The sequence below is a fragment of the Lasiodiplodia theobromae genome (genome assembly GCF_012971845.1).
Source record: "Lasiodiplodia theobromae strain AM2As chromosome Unknown scaffold_46, whole genome shotgun sequence".
In the NCBI taxonomy this organism is placed as follows: Eukaryota; Fungi; Ascomycota; class Dothideomycetes; order Botryosphaeriales; family Botryosphaeriaceae; genus Lasiodiplodia; species Lasiodiplodia theobromae.
This window is the reverse complement of record NW_023336526.1, coordinates 15,902-41,149: the sequence shown is the minus strand read 5'-3', so window position 1 is coordinate 41,149 and position 25,248 is coordinate 15,902. Positions and strand designations below refer to the sequence as shown.

Here is a 25,248-nt window from a genome sequence, read left to right as displayed (position 1 = left end):
AGGTACAAGTCGACGGGGCGGCGAGCGAGCCGAATGGCGAGCGGGCCCCGGGCGGTGGGCGGCGCGGAAGCCAAATGGCAGGCCGTCCTGACTCGGCGCCGGCCAGGGCTGCATCTGCGCTCGCCACCTGCCCGTCAACGCTCCCACGTTGTCTGCCTGGGGAGATCCGGGCTTCGCTGCGCCGATCGCCGGACAGGGCCAATCTGCGTGCGTGCTGCCGCCTGCCTCGCCTGCCTCCCGCACGCCCACGGCTCGACCAACCGCCAGGGCGTCGCCTTTTGCAATGACATCCCCCCATGGGGCCCCGCCGCGTGCGAGCCAGGACGGTCAGCAGATGGTGGCGACGCTCCCTGAGCCGCATCCATTCCGCGAGCCTTGTATAGCTATCCCGCAGCTGCCCCAGCCCGCCGAGCAGCCAGCCCTCCAGTCCCAGGACATGCAACCCTCACAAGCCAACCCCAACACCGCCGCCTTTGCGGCCCCCGCCGACTACCACAGTGCGAACCAGCAGCCCGCCAAGCGCCCGCGCCATCGCGCCTCCATAGCCTGTGCCTCCTGTCGCGACCGCCGCATCCGCGTGCGTGCCTCCCCTGCCTCCCTCGACCGCCCCTTGAATGCTAACGGTTCGCTCCAGTGCGTGGTGCGCCCTGGCGACACGGAATGTTTCAATTGCAAGCGCACCGGCGCCGAATGCATCATCCGGAATGATGACGAACGTCGCAAGTGAGTCTCGAGACCCCGAGAGGCGCAGCTTTTCTGACGCTCAACAGGCCGATTTCGCGCGCCTATGTGGCCTCGTTGACGGAGCGCATCGCCGTGCTGGAGGACCTGCTCAGGAGCAAAGGGGAAGAGCCGCCGCCAGCCATCCACCCTCCGCGCATCAGGCCTGGACTCCCTGGATCCGAGGACCGGCACAGTCGACAGGAGCCTTCCCAGTCCGACAATGCCTCCTTCAGCGAGTCGGACGACGGTGCAGACCAGCCCGGCCATTATCTGTCGGCCGCGCGACCAGGTTCGTCTCCGCGTCTGCTGGACCCGTCGGACGAGAGCCAGAGTCTGGTCAGCCAACTGCTCGCCCCGAGAGGCCACCTGGGAATCGACCAGACCAGTGGAAGCGTGCGCTTCTTTGGCTCGCTCATGAACTGCCACCTCCCGTCGGACAAGGCGGCAGCTTCAAAGACGTCCGACATTGTCGAGCATGCGCGGCGAGCCACCAAGACGATCCGACTGCTCTCGCAGGAGACGCACGATCACCTCATGGACCTGTTTTGGGAGCATTTCAACGCCGTTCTTCACGTCATCCACAAAGAAGCTTTCCTCGACGACTACGAGCACGGTGCATCGCATTTTTACTCTCCTTTCCTGCACATTTGCATCCTTGCCGTTGGTTTCCGCTATGCCGACAAAACTCGGCCCGACATCCAAAGAATCGCGCTTGAGCCAAGAGAGAGTACTTTCCACCGCGAGGCAAAATACATGCTTGATGTTGAGCTAGAACGACCGGGCGGGATTCCCCAAGTCCAAGCTCTCCTCCTGCTTGCGAACTGCGAGTGTAGCGTGGGACGCGATCACACCGGCTGGCTCTACTCTGGCATGGGCGTCAGACTAGCCTTTGATATCGGTCTCCATCTAGAAACGCGCTCGTCGGGACTGTCGGAGCGCGAGGTTGATGTGCGGCACATGACCTTGTGGGCCTGGTACGACCTACTCCCTGCAGCCGTCGCCTCCGCCTCATGCTGACCCTGTGTAGTGTAATATTTGACAAATACTGGTCTCTTTTTTTAGGGAGACCCACAGCAATAAAGAGCTCCGACCTGGAGGTCTACGCTCTGGCCAAGCGATTTGAGCGGCTCGGGACCTGTTTGCCCAACGGACCGGAGCTCTCCCTCGAGACCCAGATCTACGAGGCACTGATCGACTTGATGGAGATTGCGGGCAAGGCAGCAGAAAACAGGGAAGCGACTGCGGTCTCTGGCGGAGGTTTCGACCGTACTTCCTACAAGTCCCTGGTTTCTCTGGACCGGGAACTGAATAGCTGGTACTCTCGCTTGCCCGGCGCGTTGAAATGGGAGCCAACGAATATTCAAACGGCGCCCAGATCCTTCTTCGTCCTGCACCAGCAATACCACTCGGTCCATATCCAGATCCGCCGTTCTTTTACACGCTACGAGGACTCTGTCTCCCCAGATGCCAAGGACCTGTCTGGGGATGCCGTTGTCACGGCAGCTCGTAGAGCGTGCACTGGCCATGCAATAGCCGTTGTCAAGAATTTCTGGCACTACAGGCAGCGGTTCAGCGCCAAGCAGATTTTCTGCGCCGCAATGCAAACTGCGGTAAGTGTGTCGCAGGTCCGACGGCGGGAAGTGCAACAACGCTAACGATCAGCAGGGGACTGCCTGTACGACGCTGGTCGCAGATCTTGCTTTTGTCAAGGATGTCAAGGAACGCAACCACATCCTGAAGTACCTGAAGTGCATGGCGGTATCGCTTCAGGAGATGTCTGGAATCTTTGCGCCAGCCGAACGCATGTGTCTTGTGCTGCAGCATGTCCTGGCCGAGATATCTCAATCAAGCCCACAGCGCGAGGCTTCGGTCGTGCCAGCGTCGCGGCAGAGCACCGAAGATGACACGATTCAGAACGCGCCCAAACGAAGGCAGCGACCCGATCACCGGCCAACGCCGCCGCTGCGGAGATCGGAAGGATCAGGCTCGGTGCCTCAAATGAGACTGAGCGTGGGCAGTATCCCGTCGTTGGCAGACAACCACTCGGAATCAGGTGTCAATGAAGCTAACGGGCTCTTCACTCCGCAAGGCGATCTCAGCGCGTGGCCCTTTCCGAGCCAGGACAACCAGGTGGGTGTGGGCGGCTCGTCATTGCCGGGCTCGGCGCCCGCCATGTACGGGAACATAACGCCGAACGCATGGATGACAGCCACATCGCAAATGCCGGACACGGCTCGAATGAGCTTCTCGCATTTTCCCGGGTTTACCGAGGGCAACACGCATGCTGGGCAGATGGACTTCCTCTCGCCGAATGACGAGGCGTGGGGCCACTGGCGGCTGGAGCAGCCGCAGGGCCCGGTGCGGCCTGACGAGCTCGACGCCGTGCCTCCAGACAAACAGTACAGATGATGCTAGTTGCATAATGCGGTGCCCGCTCATTAAAGTAAGAACAAGGCGGGTGAATGTTGACAGTTCTGTTCGTTCCAATCGTTCCATGACCGAGTTATCAAAATAGACTTCCTTAGCCCTCCTTGGCGGCCAGGACGGATCGCTGGCAAAAGGCATCATGCAGCTTCCGGGGCATTGTCCACTTCCCCCCGCTAGCATGGCCGGAAAAGAAAGGTGCCCCAAGAGAGGACGGAAAAAGCAAGTTTCTCAGCTGGCTGTCGCAATCGGACGAGATGACGCGCGCAGGGAAACGCGCGAGCAGGGCTTGGTGGTAGCAATTCTCAGATGTACGCCTGTCGCATTAGTGGTAATCGCATGTGGTGGATTGTTTGGCGGGTAAGCTAGCGGAGGGATCTATTTGGGCGGTACGAGCCGGGTGGCAGGAGGGGGCACTGCTGGGTCCGGCCGGCACTGGCGCAGAGAACCACGGCAGGGCCTAGTGGGGCGCGATGGCGGTATGAGGCGCGCGTCAGTGGCCTCAACGGCGGGCCAGATGATAAGAAGGGCCGGAGCCACGCCCGGACGCACCGCCCGATCGCTCTGTCGTCGTCTTGAAGAGGAACCGCGAGGCGAAGGCAGCAGTTGCGGGGTTTCGCGCTGCTCTGACGTACTGATCAAGTCCAGCAGTCCGCCCGTCGCGACCTCGGAAGGCCAGCAGCAGTGCCGCGGCACGTCGTCAAGCCGCATTGTTTGATCCCCAGCCTGCCAGCTGGAGGACAGCGTCGACAGCCGCTCTGCCGGGCGGCGCGCCTTCTGTGTATTCCCACGGTAAGTCCCAACCTTCTGCCCGTCTCCCGGGCCTTCCTATTCGCTGCCAGCAGCTGCTTCTGTCGGGGGCAGCGCTGCGACCTACACTTCGTCCGCCAAGTCTCTCGTCCGCTGCATTGCGTACAGCTGACGGACAATGTTCATCCGCAACCGTGCCAAGTGTGGCCATGTGCGATAGCCGGCCGCCCACCGAAACCGTAGGGGCTGGCGATCTTCCATCGCCACTCAAGAAAAATTACAAATTTGAGAGAGCCTTGGATGTGCTCCGGAGGCCGCTCCTGCTCTCGGTGATCCGAATAGAGTGAGGTGTTCCACGCCACAGACTCGCTGCGATCTGCACCCTTTTCGCCTGTAAATACATGTTGGATTTCGCCGCACAGTACCACCGATCCCACTTGTACCACTCGACGGTGGCCGCGGAGATGTGCTGCATCATGCAACAACGAAGCGGTATGTTTGACCCGCTTTGGGCGTCGCAGTTGCCACAGCTCCCTTGACTGGATGAGATCTCATCTCATTGTTTTCCTTCTGCCCGGTCCCCCAACGTTCTGCTGTGGGGCCAGCTCGGTCAGTTGAGATCTGTCGGCCGTGCTCCCGATAGGTTCAGTGGGCAGGCGATCGCGCTGAGAGAGCTGTACGGTCATAGCTTTATTGTCCAGCACCGTTTCTGGACTGCATCCTAAAGTGGCTTTTCCCGCCCTAGGCTGATGATTTGGACTCCACCATCGTGTGCCGACTTTCCTCCAACTTCGGCTCGATGTGCAGAGCCCTGGAGTGCTCTAATCACCCGCATCCGTTCCGGCAGACGAGTAGGTAGCGCTGTTCCTGTGCATATTTCAGGTTCACAGCAGAGACCAAGCGCTACCGCTAATCAGACCCAACGTACGAGGCTCTGTCATCCTAGAATAGCACGGCAGGCTGGAACCCATGCACCCAGGAATCTGATAATGAAAGTGTCTCAAGTGGCAATGTCCGAAACCTTGGCTAAGCATCCAGAGCTTGTTTCACTCAATGCCGGCTATATAGCATAGTTAGCCCTCAACCCTAGCCATCCGTCATTAATTATGCTCGAAGCAACTTTTGATCCGAAAAACGACTGCTGATCGCTTGGGGTTGTCTAAGTAAGAAGTCTAGAATATCAAGCAAGTCTACGATCCTGCGTAACTCGTGATTGCTGCTTTCCCCCTCAAGATCCAACTCCCAGCCACCGAAAGAATCACATGCTTTTCAACGGCTTGAGAAAAGGTCCTGGTTTGGGCCAGCAGATGGTCAATCACTGCTCAAGAAGGAGTTTGTTTGGCTACTCACCACTCGGCAACTGTCGCCCTATCCACCCTTCAATAAAGCCGAACCGCACAGTTTGCAAACAGAAAAGAGGGGTAACACTTGGAGAAGGCGGAAAGATTGGGCAGTGATGCGAAAGCAGCAGACATTCCTTCTCTTGAGCCGTCAGGGAAAAGGTCATGCTTCTCGGGAGAGCATGAGTTTCAAAAGGAGACGGCTTACACTGAGTTCCTCTGTTTTGCGGAACCGTGTCCGGCGGGCACTGGCATACAGGGTATGGGCGGTGGCGAAATACCTTGTCACGGTGTGTTGCACCGTCTCGAGGCCCTGGTCCCACGTCCAAGCGGCGGTCTCCACTCAACGGTTCGGGTATCGCCTTCAAGCAGTTGCCAGAGTGCGTCATACCAGACCCCACCGGAGGAGCTAGCTATCTCCACATCGCTTGCCTGTCAAGCTCCGGCCGTGCGTTGTGAGCGGCAGCGCCAGGCGTGTTGTGTGCGAGCATCCATCCCTGGGAAGACCCACAAAGAGTCGAACGATTCTGGGCATTTTAAGCGGCCGCTGGTCTCAACTGGGGCAGAGACAGGGCCGTTCAAGATGCGTGCACAACCGTCTCGCTGCACTCCCCTATACACGATATTGTACACAGCACCACACGTTGTCCCACAACCGAAGCTGAGTTGACCAGCGGACACGCCCGATCATGCCATCACATCGATCAAATCCCCGCCAGGGACTCAGGCAGCCTTGAGAAGGAGTGAATCGTCGGTTGGGCATTTTCGATCGCTGAGGAAGGCACCACGACGAAGCTGGTCGGACCATCGGCTGCTGGAATGATGGCTACCAGAATTTAATCGACTTTGCGCACAGTGCCACGGTGGCAGATTGCATTAACATGAGGATGCTAATTTGTGGTCCACAGTTATTACATTAAAGACGCCTACAACACCAACACTTCCTGCCAGCCACATAGAACGGCCGTTTCGGTAGCGCAGCGAGATGAAGAGCCCCAGCGAAGACGCCAACTCAGGCTAAACGAACGATGGCACGCTCGACTGTGCAAATACAGGCGCAGAACCACAAATGGAAGGATGGCGCGAATAGCCCAGCGCGCTTACGGCGCGGTCCGTTTCAGTGGGCGAGGCTCTAGCTGCTGAGTTTGCTGTCAAGATGATTGATGGGGGAAGCTTGACAACAGATTTACAGCGAACGCCAGGCTATATGTGGCGAGCGTGGAACACAGACCGTCACTCCAGAGGCTCTTGTGGTCTGGAAGATGGAGAATATTTGTTCAGAGCGCGCTAGGGCGAAAGACGGGCAGCAGCAACAGCTCTGTGTACAACACCGGCACTGTCGGGCAGAGATTCAGGCATCAAAGGCATCAGTCGGGGCGTGCCAACGGGTAGTTGGGGGCTCATCAGCGGGCGCCAATGCCGTCGCAGATGTGTCTGGCCGAGACAGTTCACATACAGCCAGCTATTTCTTCCAGCGAACAGGACAGCGAGGACGTCACAGAGCTGACAACCCTCTCTTAGCGCTTATCTAGGGCTCAGCACCACGCAGGACGAGGTTCAATCGTTCACCGACTTGATTGCACACGTGGCGGTTCAGCGAGGCGTAGGCTGATAGATATTGAAGCGGTTCGTTTTCAGGGTCTGCAGAAACATGATGCAGTGAGCAGATCTCTGCAGGCGGGGCTAGCGTGCTGCGGGTTCCTGTGGGGGATTATTCATGCGGAGCTCTATCTCAGCAGCTATAATTGCAACGCAGTAAGCACCATCGGCAGCTGCCGGGGCCGTGGAAGGTGCTGACGGCCGCAAGTAGATGCTAGCGCATGAGCTCAACTGGCAACACCACGCAGCTGAGCTGGCGGAGCGATTTCTGGAAGCGCATGGGCTGGGTGGTGCCAGATGGTGAGTGCTCCCAAGGCCAATACGAGCCAGCCGTCGTTCTCCGCGCTTTTTTCTGCTCCGGCGGAGGGTAAATTGGCAACGCTCCAATCCGACGGTATGACCTGCAGCGGACCGGCCCAAGTCGGCGAGCTCGCTAGTCAGTTGAAATGATGCGAACCGGCGGGCGGGCGGGATGTTGGTGGTGGACAAACCCATAAGCTTGCGGACCCTTGCGCCCGCTGACAGCCAGCCTCGCGACCTAAGGGCGATCAGCATCGCTATTTTTGGTATGCCGTGAAACTTCCGTCGGACGGGAGGCAGGAGCTGGTACACCATGGGCGCGGGGACCGTCGGCCGAGGAGCAGGCGGGCAGCTCAGCGCTGGGCACGCCAAGTGACGGCCGTTGGAGGAAGCCAGGCACCGTTTGTACAACTGGTGGTTGCGGTGCGACGCGTCCGTCGGCGGCCGGCTGGGGCTGTTTGAGGAGTGCGGAGCCGAAACGAAGCCGATCAGAGCACAGCCTATCCAGAGCAGCCGGCCGTCAGCACTCTGCGCGCTCCTAGCATGGGGAGCCGTGAGTGGCTCAGCACCGCTCGTGCTGACGCTCAACCTCACTCGCGGACTTCACACCAGAACGCCGGACCCGGCAGCTTGGCTCTGCGAACTCAACCCAGCCAGAGCGGCCATATAAATGGCGACGGCGGCGATGGCATTCCAGCAGCAGCACCCCGCCGACAGACATCAGCTAAACAGAATCTCTACAACTTCCCCTCCAAAATGGCCACCACCAGCATCTCCACTCCCCTGCCCGCCGGCGTCAGCGAGCAGCAGGTCATCACCGCTCTCCACAACCACGACCTCATGATCAAGACCCTCTGCCCTGCCCTCGTCTCCTACGAGCTCGACTCGGGCGACGCGTCCACCCAGGCCACCTACAACGTCACCGACAAGAAGCCCATTGGCCAGGTACACGCTCGCGTTCGCATGTGACCACGACATCCGCTAACCGTCGAGCAGACGACCTACAAGCTTACCCTCACCAACGTCGCCGGCGGCGTCGACTCGCTCGTTGACGCGAAGCCGCCGGTCGGCACGCTCAAGATCGCCGGCCAGTGGAGGGTTGCCGACGGCGAGCTGAAGGAGGACGTCGAGATTGACGGCAACATGGTCACCAAGAAGATGGCCAAGGGCAACGTCGAGAAGACGCACCCGGAGCAGCAGACCAAGCTGCTCGAGGAGGCCGCCAAGGCCTAGGCGCGGGGAATAGACACTGGAGTTTCGCTAGCCGGGAGATTTAGTAGAAATACAACGCGCTTTCCACGACGATACTTTGACTTCGAGATGCGGTGCCTGGTCGATCGACGGCGCGTGGGATGGTGACGATCCCGGGCACATCGCAGCCCGTCTGGTGACCTGGGGTGGGGACGCAGCTTGCTTGTGGAGAGAGGCACGTCATCGGACCCTTATGGGCTGACTCGAGCGCCAGCGCCAGCCTGCCACTCCCGCGACCCGTCGCCCATGTCCTGGCGCATGAGCTTGTATTTCTCCGCCTTTCCTGCCTCTCATTTTCCCTTACATCTCCTGTGCCTCGCTGTCCATGCGTCGTCGCTGACGGAGATCCGCCTGCACCACGACGCCGATCAGCGAGCAGCCCTGCAGCCTGTCATCATCTTTCGGGCAGCCATGGCTGCCTTCATATTATAACTGCCGCCTGCTGTCCTTTCACTTCCCGCCTCCGAAACACCGCAAGCTTCCTCCAGCCCGCCGTTCTGCAGCCCTCTGCGGTACCACGCCCGCAACCATGGACCCCGCGCTCGTAGTACGACTCTACCCTTCCCGCCCGCTTGCCCTAGCTAACTCCCAAAAGGACATAGGCGCCGGCGCCATCGCACAATTCGCAAACAGCAAGTATTACGACAAGGTCTACGACAGGATCCCAAACCCCAAGAAACGATGGTCCAAGTACAGGCAAAGGCGCAAATCGGCTGGCCAGGCAGATCAGACGCGGCAACAAGACGACCGGTACAATTACGGCTATGACGGGAACTACGATGAAGATTATGACTACACTCATGGCGACTCGCGCAGGCCAAGAGGGAGATCTAGGCGGGAACAGAACCGTGTGGACCGCTACGACCGCTACAGCACCGATGGTCGCCCGCAAGACTACTATCGAGAGACTCCGCGCAGCTACAGGGATGATCGCCAGGATCGGGAGCTGGTACCGTACCGCCCGCTTCCGCCTCGCACCGAGTACAATCGCCGCGCTCTTTCAGCCAGCGGTCTGCACGGTGGTCGCGCGCCCTTCACCCACACCGATGACTATTCCGAGGATGAGGACGACATAAGCCGCTCCCGCAGGGATTTTACGCGCGCCTACGTCGAAACCGAGGCCTTCAATGACCCAGACGCCGACGGTCCCAGCACGCCTTCCGAGGCTTACAGTGGACGACGTAGCAGCAGTATCCGCAGCCATGCGAGCCGCAGGAGCCATGCCCAAGACACCTACGACATTGTCCGCTTCAGAGACCAGCGGGATACTTATGAATATCCACCAGCCCAAGATCTGCCTGCCGGCGGCCGTATGAAATCCGCTGACGAATACTTTCCACCGCCGTATCCATATCCGCGGACGACACGTGCCATGTCTGTCCGGGAAGGCGCTGCTCCTATCCAGAGAACGCGTGCAGAGGGATATCGCGGCAGTTGCTCTGTTCGGGACACCTATTCAAACGCTCCTCCTTACGAACGTGAAACTCGCCGCCATGATAGCGTTCGCAGCTCGACATCAAGACGCCGCCGGCGTAGCAAATCCCCCTACGGCAGCGGCGTCGCCTCCGCTGCCGTGGGTGCCTTGGCTGGAGGATTCTTAGGAACCGAATTGACCAAGGGAGACACTTTGGCTACCGTCGCAGCTGCTGTGGTTGGTGCGATGGGCGCTCACGAGGCAGAGAGGAAATACGAAAAGTTTGAGCAAAAGAGGCAGGAGAGGAACGAGCGGTCGATCTATGACGATGATGACGATTACTACCACGACCGCAGGCAAAGGAGCCGTTGACCGGACCTCCGCCCTTGACATTGGTCCATCTCGGGGATTTGGATACGATTCATGATCACGTCTTCGCTTTCACCATATTCCTATTGTCTCATATGTTTTTCTTTGCTGTTCGGGTAATAACCTTCCTTGCAAACCACTGGACGATACACCTTTTCTTGGCATATACGGCTTCAATTTTACCCAATCTGTCTTTCACGGTCGAACACAGCCGAGAAATACTTAGGTGGTCATCGTCTTCAAGATGGGGTTTCTTTTGGGATGCAATTTAAAGAAGGTTGCATAACATGGATTTGATGGAGGAAAAGCGATGAAGCCCATCTTATTCTCCCTAAAATTGGACGAGAACTTGGCAGAAGGCTATTGTGTTTTTTTTTTTTTGCTTAATTCTTTTCCGCTCTGCTTTGAATGGCGTTGCGAACGATGGGCCCGTACTTTTGGGTTTTGGGCGGATATCTATCGCTAGGAGCCTGGGGACTGTAAATCACGACGCATATGACGTAAAGACACGAATGCAAATACACCATTAGGTGGAGCAGTAGTGTGAAGAGAGCAGCAGTTCAACCCAAGATGTCACAAGCTGCAAACCATCGGTAAGAAACCTGGTTCTCTCCGACACTATGGATGGATACCCTACTAATGCAATGAGTTGCAGATCGTGTATGAACACCTGCCAGCTCACAGCCTCGTTTCCGCAGCCCCGGGAATCCTTCTCGAAAATGCAGATCGGCGCATCGTATCCCAGGCTAACCCCACCCGGTAACCTGATCCTGGGCGCGTGAGCCGCCGTCTCGACTGCAGCTGTCATCGCGGCCTATCTCCGCTAATGATGGTGTCCGTGCCTGATGGACCCGCTCGAAGAAATGGTGAAAGGTTCACCGCGCCGCCCGTTTAGAGGTCAGCGCGCCATGTACCACCCCGCCTTCTTCTATCCATATTACTATACAGCTGATCTCTGCGCGTTCTCCGCTCATGCATCGACGGAGGCAGGCCAGACGTCAGACAGACATGGTGGCGAGTCACCACATAAGCGTGCTTGTGCTGATGGGATGCTCCCGTTGGCCTTCACTCTACAGTGGCGTCAAGACCAGCGCCGTTTCCGCTGCCAAAGACGTGGTCAACAATCCCCTCACGCCACAAGGCGAATACACCGTCCTGACGGCGCTTGACGTAGTTGATGCAGTGTAACGAGATTCATTCTTCGGCGGTGCTCTTCGCAACCCAGCGTTCAAACAACAGCTCCAGCACGCCGTCAAAATGATCACGGTAGCCAACGACGTAGGCCGCGGCCTCACCCAGACTGTCGACCTAGCGCAAGCGGCCGATGGCGTCCGACCTAGGACGGAGCTTGTCTTTTCATCCCGATGAACCAGCAGCGAAGGAGGCGGACTGCTGCACCGTTGGCTGGAGGGATGGATGCGGGATGATGGCAGGAGCAGTACTTGGCTCAGGCGCGATGCGCAAGGCGGCGGCGATGGCCGATAGTGTTGCTGCCTGACAGTACTAGCGCTGCTGTCGTCTGCAAGGCCAGGCAGCGAATAGGTGACGAGGTCATCGGCTGCACCCACTTCAACTCGAATGACGTAGCGTGCATTGAGCCAGAGACTGGAAGCATTTAATAAAACGGGGTGGGGGCGCAGTCACTTTGGAAAGGCATGGAGCCCGCCCGTGGAGAGCGTAGCATCACCGTCACCCGGCTGAACGTCCTCCTCATCATGCAGTTGGGAATCGGGAGATTGCAGTCGAACAACGGCGATGAGATGGCGCAGCGTTGGGGACTCAGCACTACTACTGCGTCTTCAGGGGCGAGAACCGAAAGATGCTGAGTAAGGCGTAGTTGCGGGAGCGCCCCATGTATTTCTGCACGTGATGGCGATGGCGTTAGCAATGGAAAGGCATACACGCTGACCGGGTTGATGAAGGAAGAAGTTTGGCGTAGATTCGGACCAATCTCCTTGCGAAGCATCGGGACGCCTCGACCAACAGCCAGGAGCTTTGGCAGGCAGGCAAAGTCCAATGGCGGGGGCGTGCTGGCGGTGCTGGACGATGGATGGGGCCAGCGCAGCAAAACCACCGCATCGTGCAGACGGAGAATTCCCCGATACGTAGCCTTCTCACACACGGCCGCCGATGCAGAACGCGAGCCTCACCGTGGCTTCGCGTGCTTCATGTACACTATGGCCATGCACCTGTACTGCCGCTGTTCGCTCGTGTGCAGCAGCGGCGAACGGTGAGAACTGGTGTGAGCACTAGTTCTCTGGTTCCGTGTCCGTCCGCACGTGGATTGCAGAAGATTTCATCCTTTCGTATCCCGCGAAGTCCTCGTCCTCCTACGTGAGCAGCTAAACCAAATGCTAGGCTGTAGATGTAGGGGTTGAACCTCCCAAGAGAGAAAAAAAATTGGACAAAGGCTGTAAGTAGCATGAGTCTCGAATGAGACATGTTTGAGAAGGGTAAAACTTCCACGGCCCGCTACACCTGCACAGGTGAAGAGTGCTCGTCATAGATGGTATAAATGTATAAAGGACGCACCTTGGCAGAGTAAAACGCTATTTTTTCTCAGCCAAGTTAGGAATCCCGTTGAGACGGGGCCGGAGGATGACGAGCTTGGAAGAGTGAGGATGATGAAGTGCTCGTGGCAAAAGACGCGCACAAGCGAGCCGGCAGACGGATAGAAAGATTATCTCTGACCGTGACGGTTGATGAAAGATGCAGGCTGCGAAAGCGACAGGAAACGCGCAGCAAGGACTGTGCAAGCTCTTATGTATCGTGCTTGGCCGTGAGAAGGCAGCGGGTTGGATGAAAGCGGACACCGCCACAAACCTCTGCGTGAGTCATGGCTGCGGGCAGTTGCGTGAGCCTCGATCCTGCAGACAACGGGAAGCATCGAGGGCCACACAAGCGCGGCGGCACGCCACAGCTGGCAGGACGAAGCACAGGCGCCTGAAACAAAGTGCAAACAAAACCACTGCTGCCAGCAGCGAATTTTGGATCTGTGTGGGCGGCAGCGGTCGGCGCTGGGGAGTGGCGACGGTCGGGGCGTCTTGTGCGGCGTGCAGCAGGGTGCAGGCGGGCAGGCGCGTGTGCTGCTGGAGCGCGGATGCAGCGGGCTACTTCTGACAACCGTTACTGCAGGGCCAGTTTCCCCTGCTGATCTCCGGCGGATCGCGAGCCAGCCAACCCGCCAAGCGCTGAAGAACTGCATCGCGGGCGGGCGCGGGCGCGGGCGCAACGGCGTGGCCACCCTCTCCAGACCCTGCAGGGCGTCATCTGAAGAAGCTGTTCAGAGCGAGCCACAATAAGGAAAGACGGCGGGCCGCGACGCTCTGGGAGCAGCGTGCGCCGGCCTTTCGGCGGAGCAGGGAACCCCTAATCAACGGGCCAGCAGCGTAGGGTGCGGCCGGGCAGGCGCTCGAGCGACAGGCGACAGGGCGGCGCAGGGCTGGTTCTTTTCCGCGCAGTGTCGTCTCGTGGTGGCTGCGTCGCCCCCATTCACCAGGGCTAAGTAACACTAGCCGACTTTCTCGAAGCCACAGAAGCCGCCGCGAAGTGCGATCGAAGGGCAGGCCCGCGGCACGAGCCAGCGCGCGGTGGAGCCGGAAAGTGGGCATCCAGAGTCTCACAACTCATCAAAGAAAGCCACGCCCGCCGCGGCGCGCGCATCCAGCAGCTGCTCGCTCGCGCGGAAGCTGCGTCGCTGCCGTCCTGCTGCGCGCCGCTGCCCGCGTGCGCTAGCATCCGCCGCGTCGTGGTGCGCGATTGGCAATTTGCCTCTCGCCGAAGCTCTCCCCACCCGCGAGGCCTGTCCCCCGCGCTCCACCTCGACACGCTCAGACAGTTGACCGCTTCTTGTCAACAAACCCTCACCCACGCCAGTATATAGCGCCCCCCGGAGCCGCACCGCCCAATTCCCTCGCGCTCCGCGAACCATGCGACTCCTCTAGCCTCCCGCCTGCCTTACGTAATTCCCAGCTCCTCCCACCGACAAGACAAAAGGGTGGAAGGCCGCCGACGCGTTTGACCTCTTCTCCCCGTGCACCGTCGCCCACCACCACCATCATTCGACACGCGCGCCGGCGCCGCTCCTCCACCATGCGGCGCCATCACAGGGCCGGAGGCCCGACTGTCCACGCCAGCAAGGTGAACGGCGGCCCTGTTCCCGACCCCTTCGCCTTGATACGCGCCTTCGACTCCGAGACGAATCCAACCAAGCCGGTGCGGCCCTCACCGCTCACGGCCTCGACCATCCAGGGCTTGCCCCTCGACCTCATCGACCGCCTCCGTTCCTTTCCGCTGTTCCTGTCCGCTCCCGATTCGTTCCTCGCCGCCATTGGCACCCACCTGCGGCCCCAGCTGTACTCGCCACACGACACCATCATAGCCGAGGGCGATGAGGCCAAGGCCATGTACTGGCTGGTTCGCGGTGCCGTCCGCGTCACTTCGCGCGACGGCGAGAGCACCTTCGCCGAGCTGCGCCCCGGCGCCTTCTTCGGCGAGATCGGTATCCTGATGGACATCCCACGCACCGCCACCATTGTCGCCAAGATGCGCTCCATGGTGGTCCGCCTGAACAAGGAGGACCTCAAGAAGGAGCTGCCTCGCTTTCCCGAGGTCGAGCAGTCCATCCTGGACGAGGCCAAGGAGCGGTTGGCCATCTTGGAGCGCAAGAAGAAAGAGCTCAAGGACTCCAAGCAGCACGCCCGGGGGCCGTCCCGCAGCGGTAAGCGGTCGCGAGACACGACCGATGGCGACGTGGAGATGGGCGACGCTGGCGAGATCAGGGATGGGGAGGTCTTGGTTAGTAACAAGAAGAGGAAGTCGCCCAGCCCAGGCCTTGCCGAGGCGGCAGCGTCGAGCGCCATCGGCAGCGGGACCGTCAACGTGCGTCAGCTGCTGAAGGAACTGCCCTTGTTCTCCAGCTTGCCCTCGGACATTCTGCATTTCCTGGGCCTTAACGCCCAACCCCGCACCTACCCTCCATTCACCGATGTCATCCAGCAGGGTTCCCACGGGCGCGACGTGTTTTTCATTGTGCGAGGTGAAGTTGAAGTCGTGTCCGAAACGCCCCCGGACGAAGAGACCAGGAAAAAGCAATCCAGCCCCAAAAACATCCAGCACGTGATCGCCCGCCTCAAGGCTGGCCAGTATTTCGGAGAAGTCGTCAGTCTGGACTTGGCTCCACGACGCACCGCGACAGTACGTTCGATCGCCTCGGTCGAGTGTCTGGCAATTGGTGGCGATGTTTTGAACGAGCTGTGGCAACGATGCTCCCCAGAGCTGCGGCAGCAGATAGAAAACACTGCAAGAGCCCGTCTGGATGCTGCTGCCCAGAGGGATACGGAAATGCCCGATATTTGTGACGGTACACCCGCGATCAACGAGCTTGTCATCAATGACCGTACCCCCGAGTCACGCAGAAAAAGCCTTCCCGCCGTTACTTTCACAGACAGTTTTGCCGAAAAGGAGAACGGCTTTCCTCCCAAAGTCAAAGACGAAGGCCTAACCGTTGAACCCTTTGACCCTGACCCATTCCTGAACGTCGATCTCGACAACGCCCGCTCGCGATCAAGGAGAGCTTCGCTTGCTCCGCCCCCGCCGGGTGCTCCCCCGGTGCAAGAGCCAGCTCAGGAGACACCCAAGTCGCAGGATGCGCCAAAGCTTCATCATGAGTCTCCCAAGCCCAACGGACTCCTTCCCTCTCCCATATTCACGCAAGAAGAGCGCCTTACGCCAGAACGTTCGAGTTCCTTCAAGCGCCAGAAGATCGTTCGGCGGCCAAGCCGGAAAGGAAAGGGCATTCTTCCAGATATTATCCTGGTCAAGATCTTTCAGCATCTCGACATTGCAGAGTTGATGCGCCTCCGAACTGTTTCGATGCACTGGCTCAAGATCCTGACCTCTTCGCCCAGCATTCTTTACGACTTGGATCTGGCACCCTACAACCGGCGTATCACAGACCGGGTTCTCACCGATATCATCTGTCCGTTCGTGGGTCAAAGGCCTCGGTATGTCGACATTAGCAACTGCTTCCATCTGACGGACGAAGGGTTCACTGCCTTGGCAACGACATGCGGGGCCAACGTGAAGAAGTGGAGGATGAAGAGTGTATGGGATATCACTGGCCAAGCGGTGCTTGAAATGGTCAACAAAGCCAAGGGTCTGGAAGAGGTTGACCTCAGCAACTGTCGCAAAGTTGGCGATAACCTCTTGGCACGCGTAGTGGGCTGGATTGTGCCCGACTTGCCTCCAGGGTACATGCAAGCACAACAGGCCCAGATGAACGGCCGCTACGGCCGCAAGGCGCAGCAACAACAGGTGCAGCAGCTCCCTCCAGGGACCGTTGTCGGCTGTCCGAAGCTCAGGCGCTTGACGCTGAGCTATTGCAAGCATATCACGGACCGTTCGATGGCACACATTGCGGTTCATGCCTCCACGCGGTTAGAATCGATCGATCTTACGAGATGCACCACCATCACGGATCAAGGGTTCCAGCACTGGAGCGTTTATCCATTCCCGAATCTCACGAGGATCTGTCTTGCCGACTGCACTTATCTCACGGATAACGCAATCGTGTTCCTGACGAATGCTGCCAAAGCCCTTAGAGAGCTTGACCTGGTAAGTTTAATGAGCGCCCTTGGGTTTTAATCACCACTTACGGAGTTCCTAGTCTTTCTGCTGCGCGCTTTCCGACACGGCCACGGAAGTTCTCGCTCTGGGCTGCCCGATGCTCACGCACCTCAACCTCGCATTTTGCGGCTCAGCGGTATCCGACAGCTCTCTCCGCAGCATCAGCCTGCACCTCCTGGAGCTGAAGTATCTTTCCGTCCGTGGCTGCGTTCGCGTCACGGGTACCGGGGTTGAAGCGGTTCTCGAAGGCTGCAGTGATCTCGAGGAATTTGATGTTAGCCAATGCAAGAACCTGAGCCGATGGCTCAATAACGGTGGTGTCCAAAGAAAGGGCCGCGGAGTCAAGTTCGCCACGGTCGCGGACGGCACCTGGAGAGCACCAAGAACATGAGGAGTAACTCCGATCAAAAGAAAACGAATCGAGGTACGAAAGGCCTCATCTCCTGCTATGGGAGCTGGAGAGGGGGACATATGGAAAGAATTGGTAGAGTTATTCTTGGCGGCAGCGCATACGTTATTTCGATCATCACACGGCCATGTATACACACGGATCTGGCGTCTGGCAAGAAAGAGTGGGGTTTGCGTTTGTGGTTTCTGTGTGTTTTCTCTTCACGCGGTCACTCTGTGCTCAGATCATCGGTCCGCATCGGGATTGGCGTTCTTGCTTCCACCTCACTTCCCGAAGTTTTTGCTTTCTCCTTGTTGTCATTTTCTTCTGCCTCTCTCTCCACCATCTACGTTGATGATACCATGAAAGTTTCTGACGCGACAAAGATTTTATATCTGAGCATCTAGCGGGCGCCTTAGTACCTCACTCTGTTGTTCATGCCTCTCTTTTCTCTTTAGTCGCGCTTGAGTAGTCGACAAAGTGTACATCACCGCAACATATTTTGTGCTTCACAGCTAGATGTTTATGTAGTCTAAAGGGTTGCCGAAGGCGAGTGGAACTGGAATGAATACTTGGGGAATATTCACACGTTGGTATTCATATCGTCAGATCTTTCTGCGCTGGCCATATCTTTCGCCGAAATCAGCCTCTGAGTCTGTCTCAGCGTGCTATCGCTTACACATGAAGCTGTGCCGGGAGCGGTGGACATTTTCTTTCCTTTACCGACACACAGTCGATCCAGACCATCTGTTGACCAAGCCATTCGGCCGACAGAATGTGCTAGGCCCGATGAAGAGGTCTTTTTGGGGGTTCCAGCGTTGCAAGCTTGGAAAATCATCTTTGTCTTCCAAGCTAGTAAAGTCTCCTGCTGTGCCATGGCGTAGTTCTCAGCTTGAGGTGGCCTCCAGCATTCGTCTCCCATGCGCCCGCACCACTCCATCCATGATGTCCCGCACGCGTTTGCACCCGTCGACACCGACGGCCAGCATGGCCTCGAGTCTGCTCATCTGCACTTTGGTCTCCATTACTAGCACGCTCACTTCCTCCCGCTGGCCCAAGCAGCCGACCGTCAGAAACGGAAGCTCTTGTTCTTCCAGGTTGTTCAGATCGAGCAACGGGTCGGCTTGCTCGTCGTTGGCGGCATAGGAGGCGGTGGAGCCGGCCGTGCAGGAAACAAGGTAATCGCTCATGGGGATTCCAGCATCGACAAGAGCGAGGGTGGCGGCATTGAGGCAAGCGGCCAGCAGCGAGCCGTCCTGTGAAAGGATATGTAGCGATATGGAGATCGTACTGTGAGGGTAGCGCTGGGTGTGCAGGGTCGACGCGAAAGCTTGGACAAGGGTATGCTGCATTTCGGACGTGCGCCTAGGGGATTGTCAGCGGGGTGGACCTCAAAGGAAGCGGAATGGCTTACTTATCGCCACGACCCCTCCTCTTCCTCTCAATGCCGCTGAAGCCCGCAAAGCCAATCTCGACCTCGATCTTGGCCTCGCCTTCGCGCTGAGCAGCAGCAACGCCTCCTTGGCGACGGCCCTCGGACGGACCGGTCACGGTGCACACGACTTTGGTATTGCCCATTTCCAGGTAAGACGATCCGTCGGCGGCGGCCTGGGTGCTGATCTGGGCATGGATGCGACGCAGCTCGTTCCAGCGGCGGCCGTCAAGACGCAGCAAGGCGAGCGAATATGAGGACGTGTCGAGAGGCATCGTGGCGGTGGCGGGACGGGCCGGGGCGGAGGACAAGGGAGGCAATGAAGAGCTTCTGGTGTCGGTGCAGACGTGTTTTTGGCGGCGGGCGAGACGAGCCGTAGGGCTGAGCAAGATTTGGCGCGCGATACGCGGCTGATCTGCAGCGCTAGTGGCTAGCGCCGTGGAACTGCATCTCGTCTACGAGGTCGGGTTCCTCTACAGTCCCCTCTCGTAGCCGATGGCTAGCGTGGATTTGTTTTTTTTTTTTTGTTACGCTATGTTCCAGAGCCCTACTATTCTTCGCGCTAGCCATCGGCTGCAGTACCCCTCTGTAGCAATGCAGCACAGGACGGGCAAACAAATGCAGCCGGTCAAGGAACCAATTCCCCCGGTCGCAGATTCAAAAGTGGGCTGACAAACACAAGCATTCTTGAATTGAGATGAGAGAGGACGTCAACCCCCTATGGGCGTTGCATTTTTGCAGATTACATCAAATTTAGGCTGCATTCCTTTCCCCGCTGCATCACTGTGCAGTGTAGCCACCGTCGACGAGCATCGCTGAGCCAACCATGAAGGATGATAGCGGACTCGCTAAGAACATGATGGCGTCTCCGACTTCTTCTGCGGTCCCCATCCTCTTCACTGCCGTGTTCTCGTTGACAAGCTTCTCCATCAGGCCGGCTTTCGCCTTTGCCGGCGTCAAAAGCGGCGTGTCGATGTAGCCCGGGCAGATGGCATTGATCCTGATCCCCTTGGATGCGTACAGAGTGGCCTCGGTACGTGTTAGGCCCACGACGGCATGCTTAGCCGACGTGTATGCGCCTGCAGCAATGTACGAAGGTGAAGAGGCGAAGCCATGGACCGAAGAGACGTTGACGACGCTGCCGCGGCCGTATCGCTCGCCACGCGGCTCCTGCTTCAACATCTGCCGGATCTCGGCGCGCTGGCTCAGCCATACTCCTGTCAGGTTGATTGACAAATGCTTGTTCCAGGCCTCCAAGCTCACGTCCGGACTCCCTCCCACGGTGCCAGTCACTCCAGCGCTGTTGACGGCGAAGTCGATACGCCCGAACTTGGCAACCGCCTGGGCAACGCCGCTTTCCACGGCCTCTTCCTGAGAGACGTCCATCTCGATGGCAAGAGCTTCGACCGACGTCCCATGACGGCGGATCAACTCGTCGACTGTAGACTGGAGCGCGGATGCATTGATATCGGTCAAGGCGAACTGCCTAACACCATGCTTCGCAAGCGAGAAGGCCGAGGCTTGTCCAATTCCTGCACTCGTTAGTCCTGTATTCGGATAAGAAGAAGCCCGTCGTACCAGAGCCAGCGCCCGTGATAAAAGCAACACCCTCCAGGATTGTGGTAGCCATGATTTGTTCGGAAATGATGGATAGGAACAAACAACAAGAGCACAGAGACTATATACTTCCCCCAGCCCCTGTGGCATACGGCACAACTAGGCTCACATGGCGCGGTTTAGTGATCTGCCTTCGGCCCAAACGGCTGCAGAACGGCCTCGATTGTAGGGAACTGACTCGCATTTTTCCTAAATTAGGGAATCCCCATGGTGATCGTGTCCCTTTCCCCATCCGATCCGATAAGGACTGGGTGGCATCTTGCGCAATGCTGGCAGTGGCGAGGTGCTTGCAGGAACATATACTCCGGTTGCGTACCCTGTAGTCGGATTGCGAGCAAGACTCGTCGTGGGGTTGCCCCTTCCATCAACGCTCATTCTTCGTACGCCGTGCTCCCTCATCCCTTTCTTGGCGCCCAAGCCGTGCTCCGATTACGCAACACAGAGATGCTCCAAATAGGAAAGGAATATCTTGGCTATTGCCATGCCGTCAGGGGGATTCGCAGTACAGACAGTCACAGATTGCCTTCGGGTTGAATTGGCTCCAACTCAAAATTGCCTCGGAAGAAGGCAATGGGCGTGATGAGCGCCGGCTGCCGTTGCAAAGCGCGGGCGAATCAGAATGGCCAGTTCCCTAGATGACGATGAAGAAGACTTGTTATCTACGGCGCATCGGTGGGCAAACGCTCGTGAGGAAGGACGGAATCGGCAGAGCTGCACGCGGAAAGTAGCTGACAGGAAGCGAGGGCCAGTTCATAGACAGCGGTGCGTCCAGAGGATGCGGCAGTTGGCAATGAAGATTTCCTGGTGCGTGGAAAGGGCTGCGCGACGGGCGGGCGTGGGTGACCGGACGTGCGGCGGGCGCAATCGACGCGTCGCGCAGCACTACCGAATCCGCCGACGCTGGCCGGCCGCATCTTCTTCTGTTGCGCATGCCGTCCCCAAATCACCATGTCTCTCCATGTCAATTCATGACGCCGCCCTCCGCCTTGGCCGCGGCCTCCTCCCCTTTGCCCTTGTGGCCTCTCTCTACTTGTATCTTTATCCTCTCTTCCACCACTGCTACTTTCCACGCCCGCCTCATGTCGACACCACCAAATCCTCCAGCCATCAACTAGCCCCTTTCCGCCTGCTGGCGCTCGGCGACCCGCAGATTGAGGGCGACAGCTCGCTGCCCGATCCCGATGCTCCTGTCTTCCCGAGTCTCCTCGAATTCGGCCCACGGCTCTACGAGCACGGTCTTGTAGAAGCTGTACGCACCGCCGCTGCCGCCCTGCTGCGCAACGACGTGCCGCGCCTGCTGAACGGCTACCGCAAACGCATCGACCTCGTCGGCAACGACTACTACCTCGCCCATATCTACCGCACGCTGTACTGGTGGTCGCGCCCCACACACGTTGCTGTCTTGGGCGATTTGCTGGGCAGCCAGTGGATTTCCGACGACGAGTTTGAGCGCAGGAGCGACCGTTTTTGGTCCAGAGTCTTCCGCCACGGCCATCGCGTCGACGACAATGTCACGGCCACTCCACACGTCGAGGATCTAGGCGCCGACGCTGCCTGGGAGCGTCGCATCATCAACATTGCCGGCAACCATGACATTGGCTACGCTGGCGATATAAACGAGGACCGCATCCGCCGTTTCGAACGCCAATTCGGCCCTGTCAACTGGGAAACAACCTTCCGACTCCCCCACGCCAACGTCACCGGCGAGTCCCCTCCCGAGCTTCGCTTGCTCGTCCTGAACAGCATGAACCTCGACACTCCCGCCATCGACCAGCAGCTTCAGAGCCAGACCTACGACTTCATTAATGACGCCATTGGTCGTTCTCGCCCCGTCGAAGATCGCTCTACTTTCACCCTTCTCCTCACCCACATACCCCTGCACAAGGAGGCTGGTGTGTGTGTTGATGCTCCCTTCTTCGACTTCTTCGCCGATGATGAGGGCGGTGGGGTCAGGGAGCAGAATCACCTGAGCGACTCGGCTTCCGAGGGCATTCTCCAGGGTATATTTGGCATGAGTGGCGATGCTGCCGCCCCGGCCCGTGGAATCGGCCGCAACGGCCTCATCGTCAATGGCCACGACCACGAGGGCTGCGATGTTTACCACCACCGCCCGAGGCAAGGGGATTCCTGGAGCGCTGTGCAGTGGGAGCAGGCCTCTCCTCTAACTCAAGACCCAGATCTTCCTGGTATTCGGGAATTGACCCTCCGGAGCATGATGGGTGAGTACGGCGGGTATGCCGGCCTGGTGAGCGTGTGGTTTGACGAGGGCACTGGTGAATGGCGATCGGATGCCATGATGTGTAGCGCCGGCGTACAGCACATCTGGTGGGCCGTGCATATCTTGGATCTCGTCACTGTAGGCCTCTTGGCCGGTGGCCTTTGTCTTCGTGCCATGCCCAAGCCAAGAGCGAGACTGGTTGGCGAAGTGTCTGGCAGCAAGGGAACCACCAAAAATGACTGAGCGACTCCTGACTGCTTCATTCATCTCAGAGGCCGCTGATTTGTAGATCGTTGGTTACGCTGGTCCAATTGGATTTTAGTACGCCCGCCTCTTTGTGCATTCTCGTGTCTGTCTGATCTCAAGTTCATTACCTGCAGGATACAAGTCTCTCGGTGTTGGCGTTACGGTATACCCAGAGAGTAGGCTGACTTTGCTTTTCATATCTACAGCCCAGAATCCGTCTGGGAATAGATCTGACTACCATCGTAATAGTCCCTCCACGCTGCGCATTCGGAATTGTATGCGTCAACGTCCACGGTGCTCTCGATTTCATCGACCCGCTCCAAAAACTGAAGGGAAAAGCCCTGCCCCACGTGGAAGGGGATATGACAATGCATTAACCACGCGCCCGGATTGTCGGCCGGGAAGGCCAAGATGAGATAACCGCCAGCTGGCAGCATTGCTGTATCTCGACGAGGAGGGTTGTCGAATTGCAGCCCATCAATGTTGCCGTTCCAAACGCCTGGACCTGACCCAAGGATGTAGAAGTCCTGCAACGAGTTAGCAGATGACTTTCTCTCGATTGGGGCGAGCGTGTACGTGTCCGTGAAGGTGGATGGGGTGAGGCAGATTGACCGATGATCCTTGGACGGTCTGCAGAACGAAGTAGTACCACTCGTCTGCCTCATCCAGTTCTACCAGGTTCATCTCCTCGGGCCAGGAAGTATTGCCGTCCAGCACGTACTGCATCGTTGGGTAACTCCAGTCGATCGCCATGGCAGAGCCGTTGATATACCAATGGATCAGTGGGCCGTTCTGTTGAGTAATATTAACGCTCATCTCCAGGCCTTGTACCGCGTCGGCAAATCGATTGGAAGGTACAGTGTTGGCAACGGTTGGGGTAACGGCCATGTCTTCACACGCATCGGGGATATCGCCATGCCGAGTGCTTGTGGGCTCGGCGTTGCCAGGCGCCATGTAGGCGAGGATGGCCTTGATGTTTCCTCTGTTTCTGTTGTTCGAGCAGCTGCCATCCGGATCCGAGCGAATCCAGTACAAGTCGATGTCTTGGTCCGCGTTGATGACAACGTCGTATCGTTGACCTTGCAAGAGTCATCAGACCTGAGGCGTAATCGAAGACAGCATGTGGGGACCTTACCGACACCCAGTGAGATTGAAGACGTCGTAAAAGGTACGACTGGTACAAAGTCGCTTGAAATGACGGTCAGGTTGTGACCATCGATCGAGAAGTGGTAATGGTCGCTGATGCCAACGTTGGCAACACGAAGCCTGTAGCTCCGGCCCTTCTCAACTTGGATTTTATTGTACTCGCCCAGTGTACCGTCAGGGCTTTTCATGGTTCCGTTGATGAGCCCGTTGTCTGCTCTCGGTGGGCCTGTCATGGAATGCGCCGCTGCGTCAGCAAGTGTAAAAGAAGGCGTGTAATACCAATCGTTCAGTAAAAACACGCCAAGGTCCTCGTCGTATCCAGCATCCGCAGGGCCGTTAATTATAATTCCTCCGAGAACACCGTCGCCGTACTGGACGGAGTAGTGCGAGTGGTACCACCTGCGCCAGGTCAGCTCTCCCTTCTCCAACAGATTGGTTAGTAGCCGTACGAGGTACCATGCTGCGTGCAACGGAACATGTAAGTCTTCGTTTGACCGGGAGCGATAGGGCACTCCGTGATGCCGTTGGTCCCGTCCGCTCCGTTCGAGTTCAGCTGTCTCAGGCCGTGGAAGTGTATGCCTGTACCGTTGTTCTCTAGGCTGTTCTTGACGTTGACGACCATAATGTCTCCCCAATCTGCACCGACTCAGTATATGGCATCCCCACCAGAACATAACAGTTTACCTGCGATGAGAGTCGGCCCAGGGTATTGGCCGTTGACAGCCATGATAAGGCGCTTCACTCCGTCGGGAGCCATTGTGGTATTCGTGATCTCAAGATCATACTACGGCAACTGTCAGCTCTTGCATGTGGCGCTATAGCGGAGCGCTGTATTACGGTGACCGTCTTCCCATCATTGGGGAACTGGGCGTCGAAATCGGTCAGGATGCTGAAGTGGTCACGCCAGCAGTTGCGGGCATCCTTTGAGAAGAGGCATCCAAACTTTAGTGCTGGCAGATTCGGATCATCTATTCTCTCTCCAACCTGAGCCAGCGGGTTCGACTCCTCCTTGCCGCCATGGAACAAGTTCCCAGTCCTGGTGCCGAAGTCAGGACTAAGCCTCCGCGGAGCCAGGTGCTGAAATATGTCTCCAAAGAAGCCGGGTATTAGGGATGCTGCAAGAGCTTCTTCGCACAGTGCTAACAGCCATATGCTCAGATGAAAAAGATGCCACATATTTGACCAAATTGAGACACTCCCAAGGGATTCGACCAGGAATGAGAGGCAGAGGAAGGGGAATTAACGAGAGACAGGAAGCGAACGACTGGTTTGAGGATGAGGAAGGGTGAGGGGATATGTTGCATACTTATCTGGATGGCGCCAGCGCCGCCGCCTGAACTACTTTCTCGAGATCACGTCAGGAGACGTTTTGACCTCTCCAAATAATGGGCCATCGTCTACTCA

The 25,248-nt window shown here is 58.0% G+C and overlaps 8 protein-coding genes across 8 annotated transcripts; 5 read left to right on the top strand and 3 right to left on the bottom strand.

Moving 5' to 3' along the window:
- Positions 1-436: 436 nt before the first annotated feature.
- LTHEOB_11216 (uncharacterized protein) lies at positions 437-3,132 on the top strand (the record flags this gene model as incomplete). The annotated part of the gene is made up of 5 exons (XM_035507948.1): positions 437-577; positions 635-723; positions 771-1,697; positions 1,751-2,333; positions 2,389-3,132. The coding sequence occupies 5 exons, from the start codon at positions 437-439 to the stop codon at positions 3,130-3,132; spliced, it is 2,484 nt and encodes an 827-aa protein (XP_035366597.1).
- A 4,760-nt stretch (positions 3,133-7,892) lies between these two features.
- On the top strand, positions 7,893-8,369 carry LTHEOB_11215 (Polyketide synthase; the record flags this gene model as incomplete). The annotated part of the gene is made up of 2 exons (XM_035507947.1): positions 7,893-8,081; positions 8,133-8,369. The coding sequence occupies 2 exons, from the start codon at positions 7,893-7,895 to the stop codon at positions 8,367-8,369; spliced, it is 426 nt and encodes a 141-aa protein (XP_035366596.1).
- Positions 8,370-8,916: 547 nt separating this feature from the next.
- LTHEOB_11214 (Tata-binding protein-associated factor 2n) lies at positions 8,917-10,173 on the top strand (the record flags this gene model as incomplete). The annotated part of the gene is made up of 1 exon (XM_035507946.1): positions 8,917-10,173. One exon carries the CDS (start codon positions 8,917-8,919, stop codon positions 10,171-10,173), a length of 1,257 nt encoding a protein of 418 aa, XP_035366595.1.
- A 4,089-nt stretch (positions 10,174-14,262) lies between these two features.
- LTHEOB_11213 (Cyclic nucleotide-binding domain-containing protein) lies at positions 14,263-17,188 on the top strand (the record flags this gene model as incomplete). Its single annotated transcript, XM_035507945.1, has 2 exons — positions 14,263-16,785; positions 16,838-17,188. 2 exons carry the CDS (start codon positions 14,263-14,265, stop codon positions 17,186-17,188), a joined length of 2,874 nt encoding a protein of 957 aa, XP_035366594.1.
- Positions 17,189-18,072: 884 nt separating this feature from the next.
- Positions 18,073-18,892, bottom strand: LTHEOB_11212 (3 exoribonuclease; the record flags this gene model as incomplete). The annotated part of the gene is made up of 2 exons (XM_035507944.1): positions 18,073-18,550; positions 18,600-18,892. 2 exons carry the CDS (start codon positions 18,890-18,892, stop codon positions 18,073-18,075), a joined length of 771 nt encoding a protein of 256 aa, XP_035366593.1.
- A 505-nt stretch (positions 18,893-19,397) lies between these two features.
- Positions 19,398-20,247, bottom strand: LTHEOB_11211 (Short-chain dehydrogenase/reductase SDR; the record flags this gene model as incomplete). The annotated part of the gene is made up of 2 exons (XM_035507943.1): positions 19,398-20,149; positions 20,196-20,247. 2 exons carry the CDS (start codon positions 20,245-20,247, stop codon positions 19,398-19,400), a joined length of 804 nt encoding a protein of 267 aa, XP_035366592.1.
- Positions 20,248-21,192: 945 nt separating this feature from the next.
- Positions 21,193-22,695, top strand: LTHEOB_11210 (Polarized growth protein; the record flags this gene model as incomplete). The annotated part of the gene is made up of 1 exon (XM_035507942.1): positions 21,193-22,695. One exon carries the CDS (start codon positions 21,193-21,195, stop codon positions 22,693-22,695), a length of 1,503 nt encoding a protein of 500 aa, XP_035366591.1.
- A 203-nt stretch (positions 22,696-22,898) lies between these two features.
- On the bottom strand, positions 22,899-25,020 carry LTHEOB_11209 (Laccase-1 precursor; the record flags this gene model as incomplete). Its single annotated transcript, XM_035507940.1, has 6 exons — positions 22,899-23,225; positions 23,275-23,777; positions 23,834-24,243; positions 24,294-24,480; positions 24,529-24,628; positions 24,682-25,020. The coding sequence occupies 6 exons, from the start codon at positions 25,018-25,020 to the stop codon at positions 22,899-22,901; spliced, it is 1,866 nt and encodes a 621-aa protein (XP_035366590.1).
- Between the last annotated feature and the right edge of the window lie 228 nt (positions 25,021-25,248).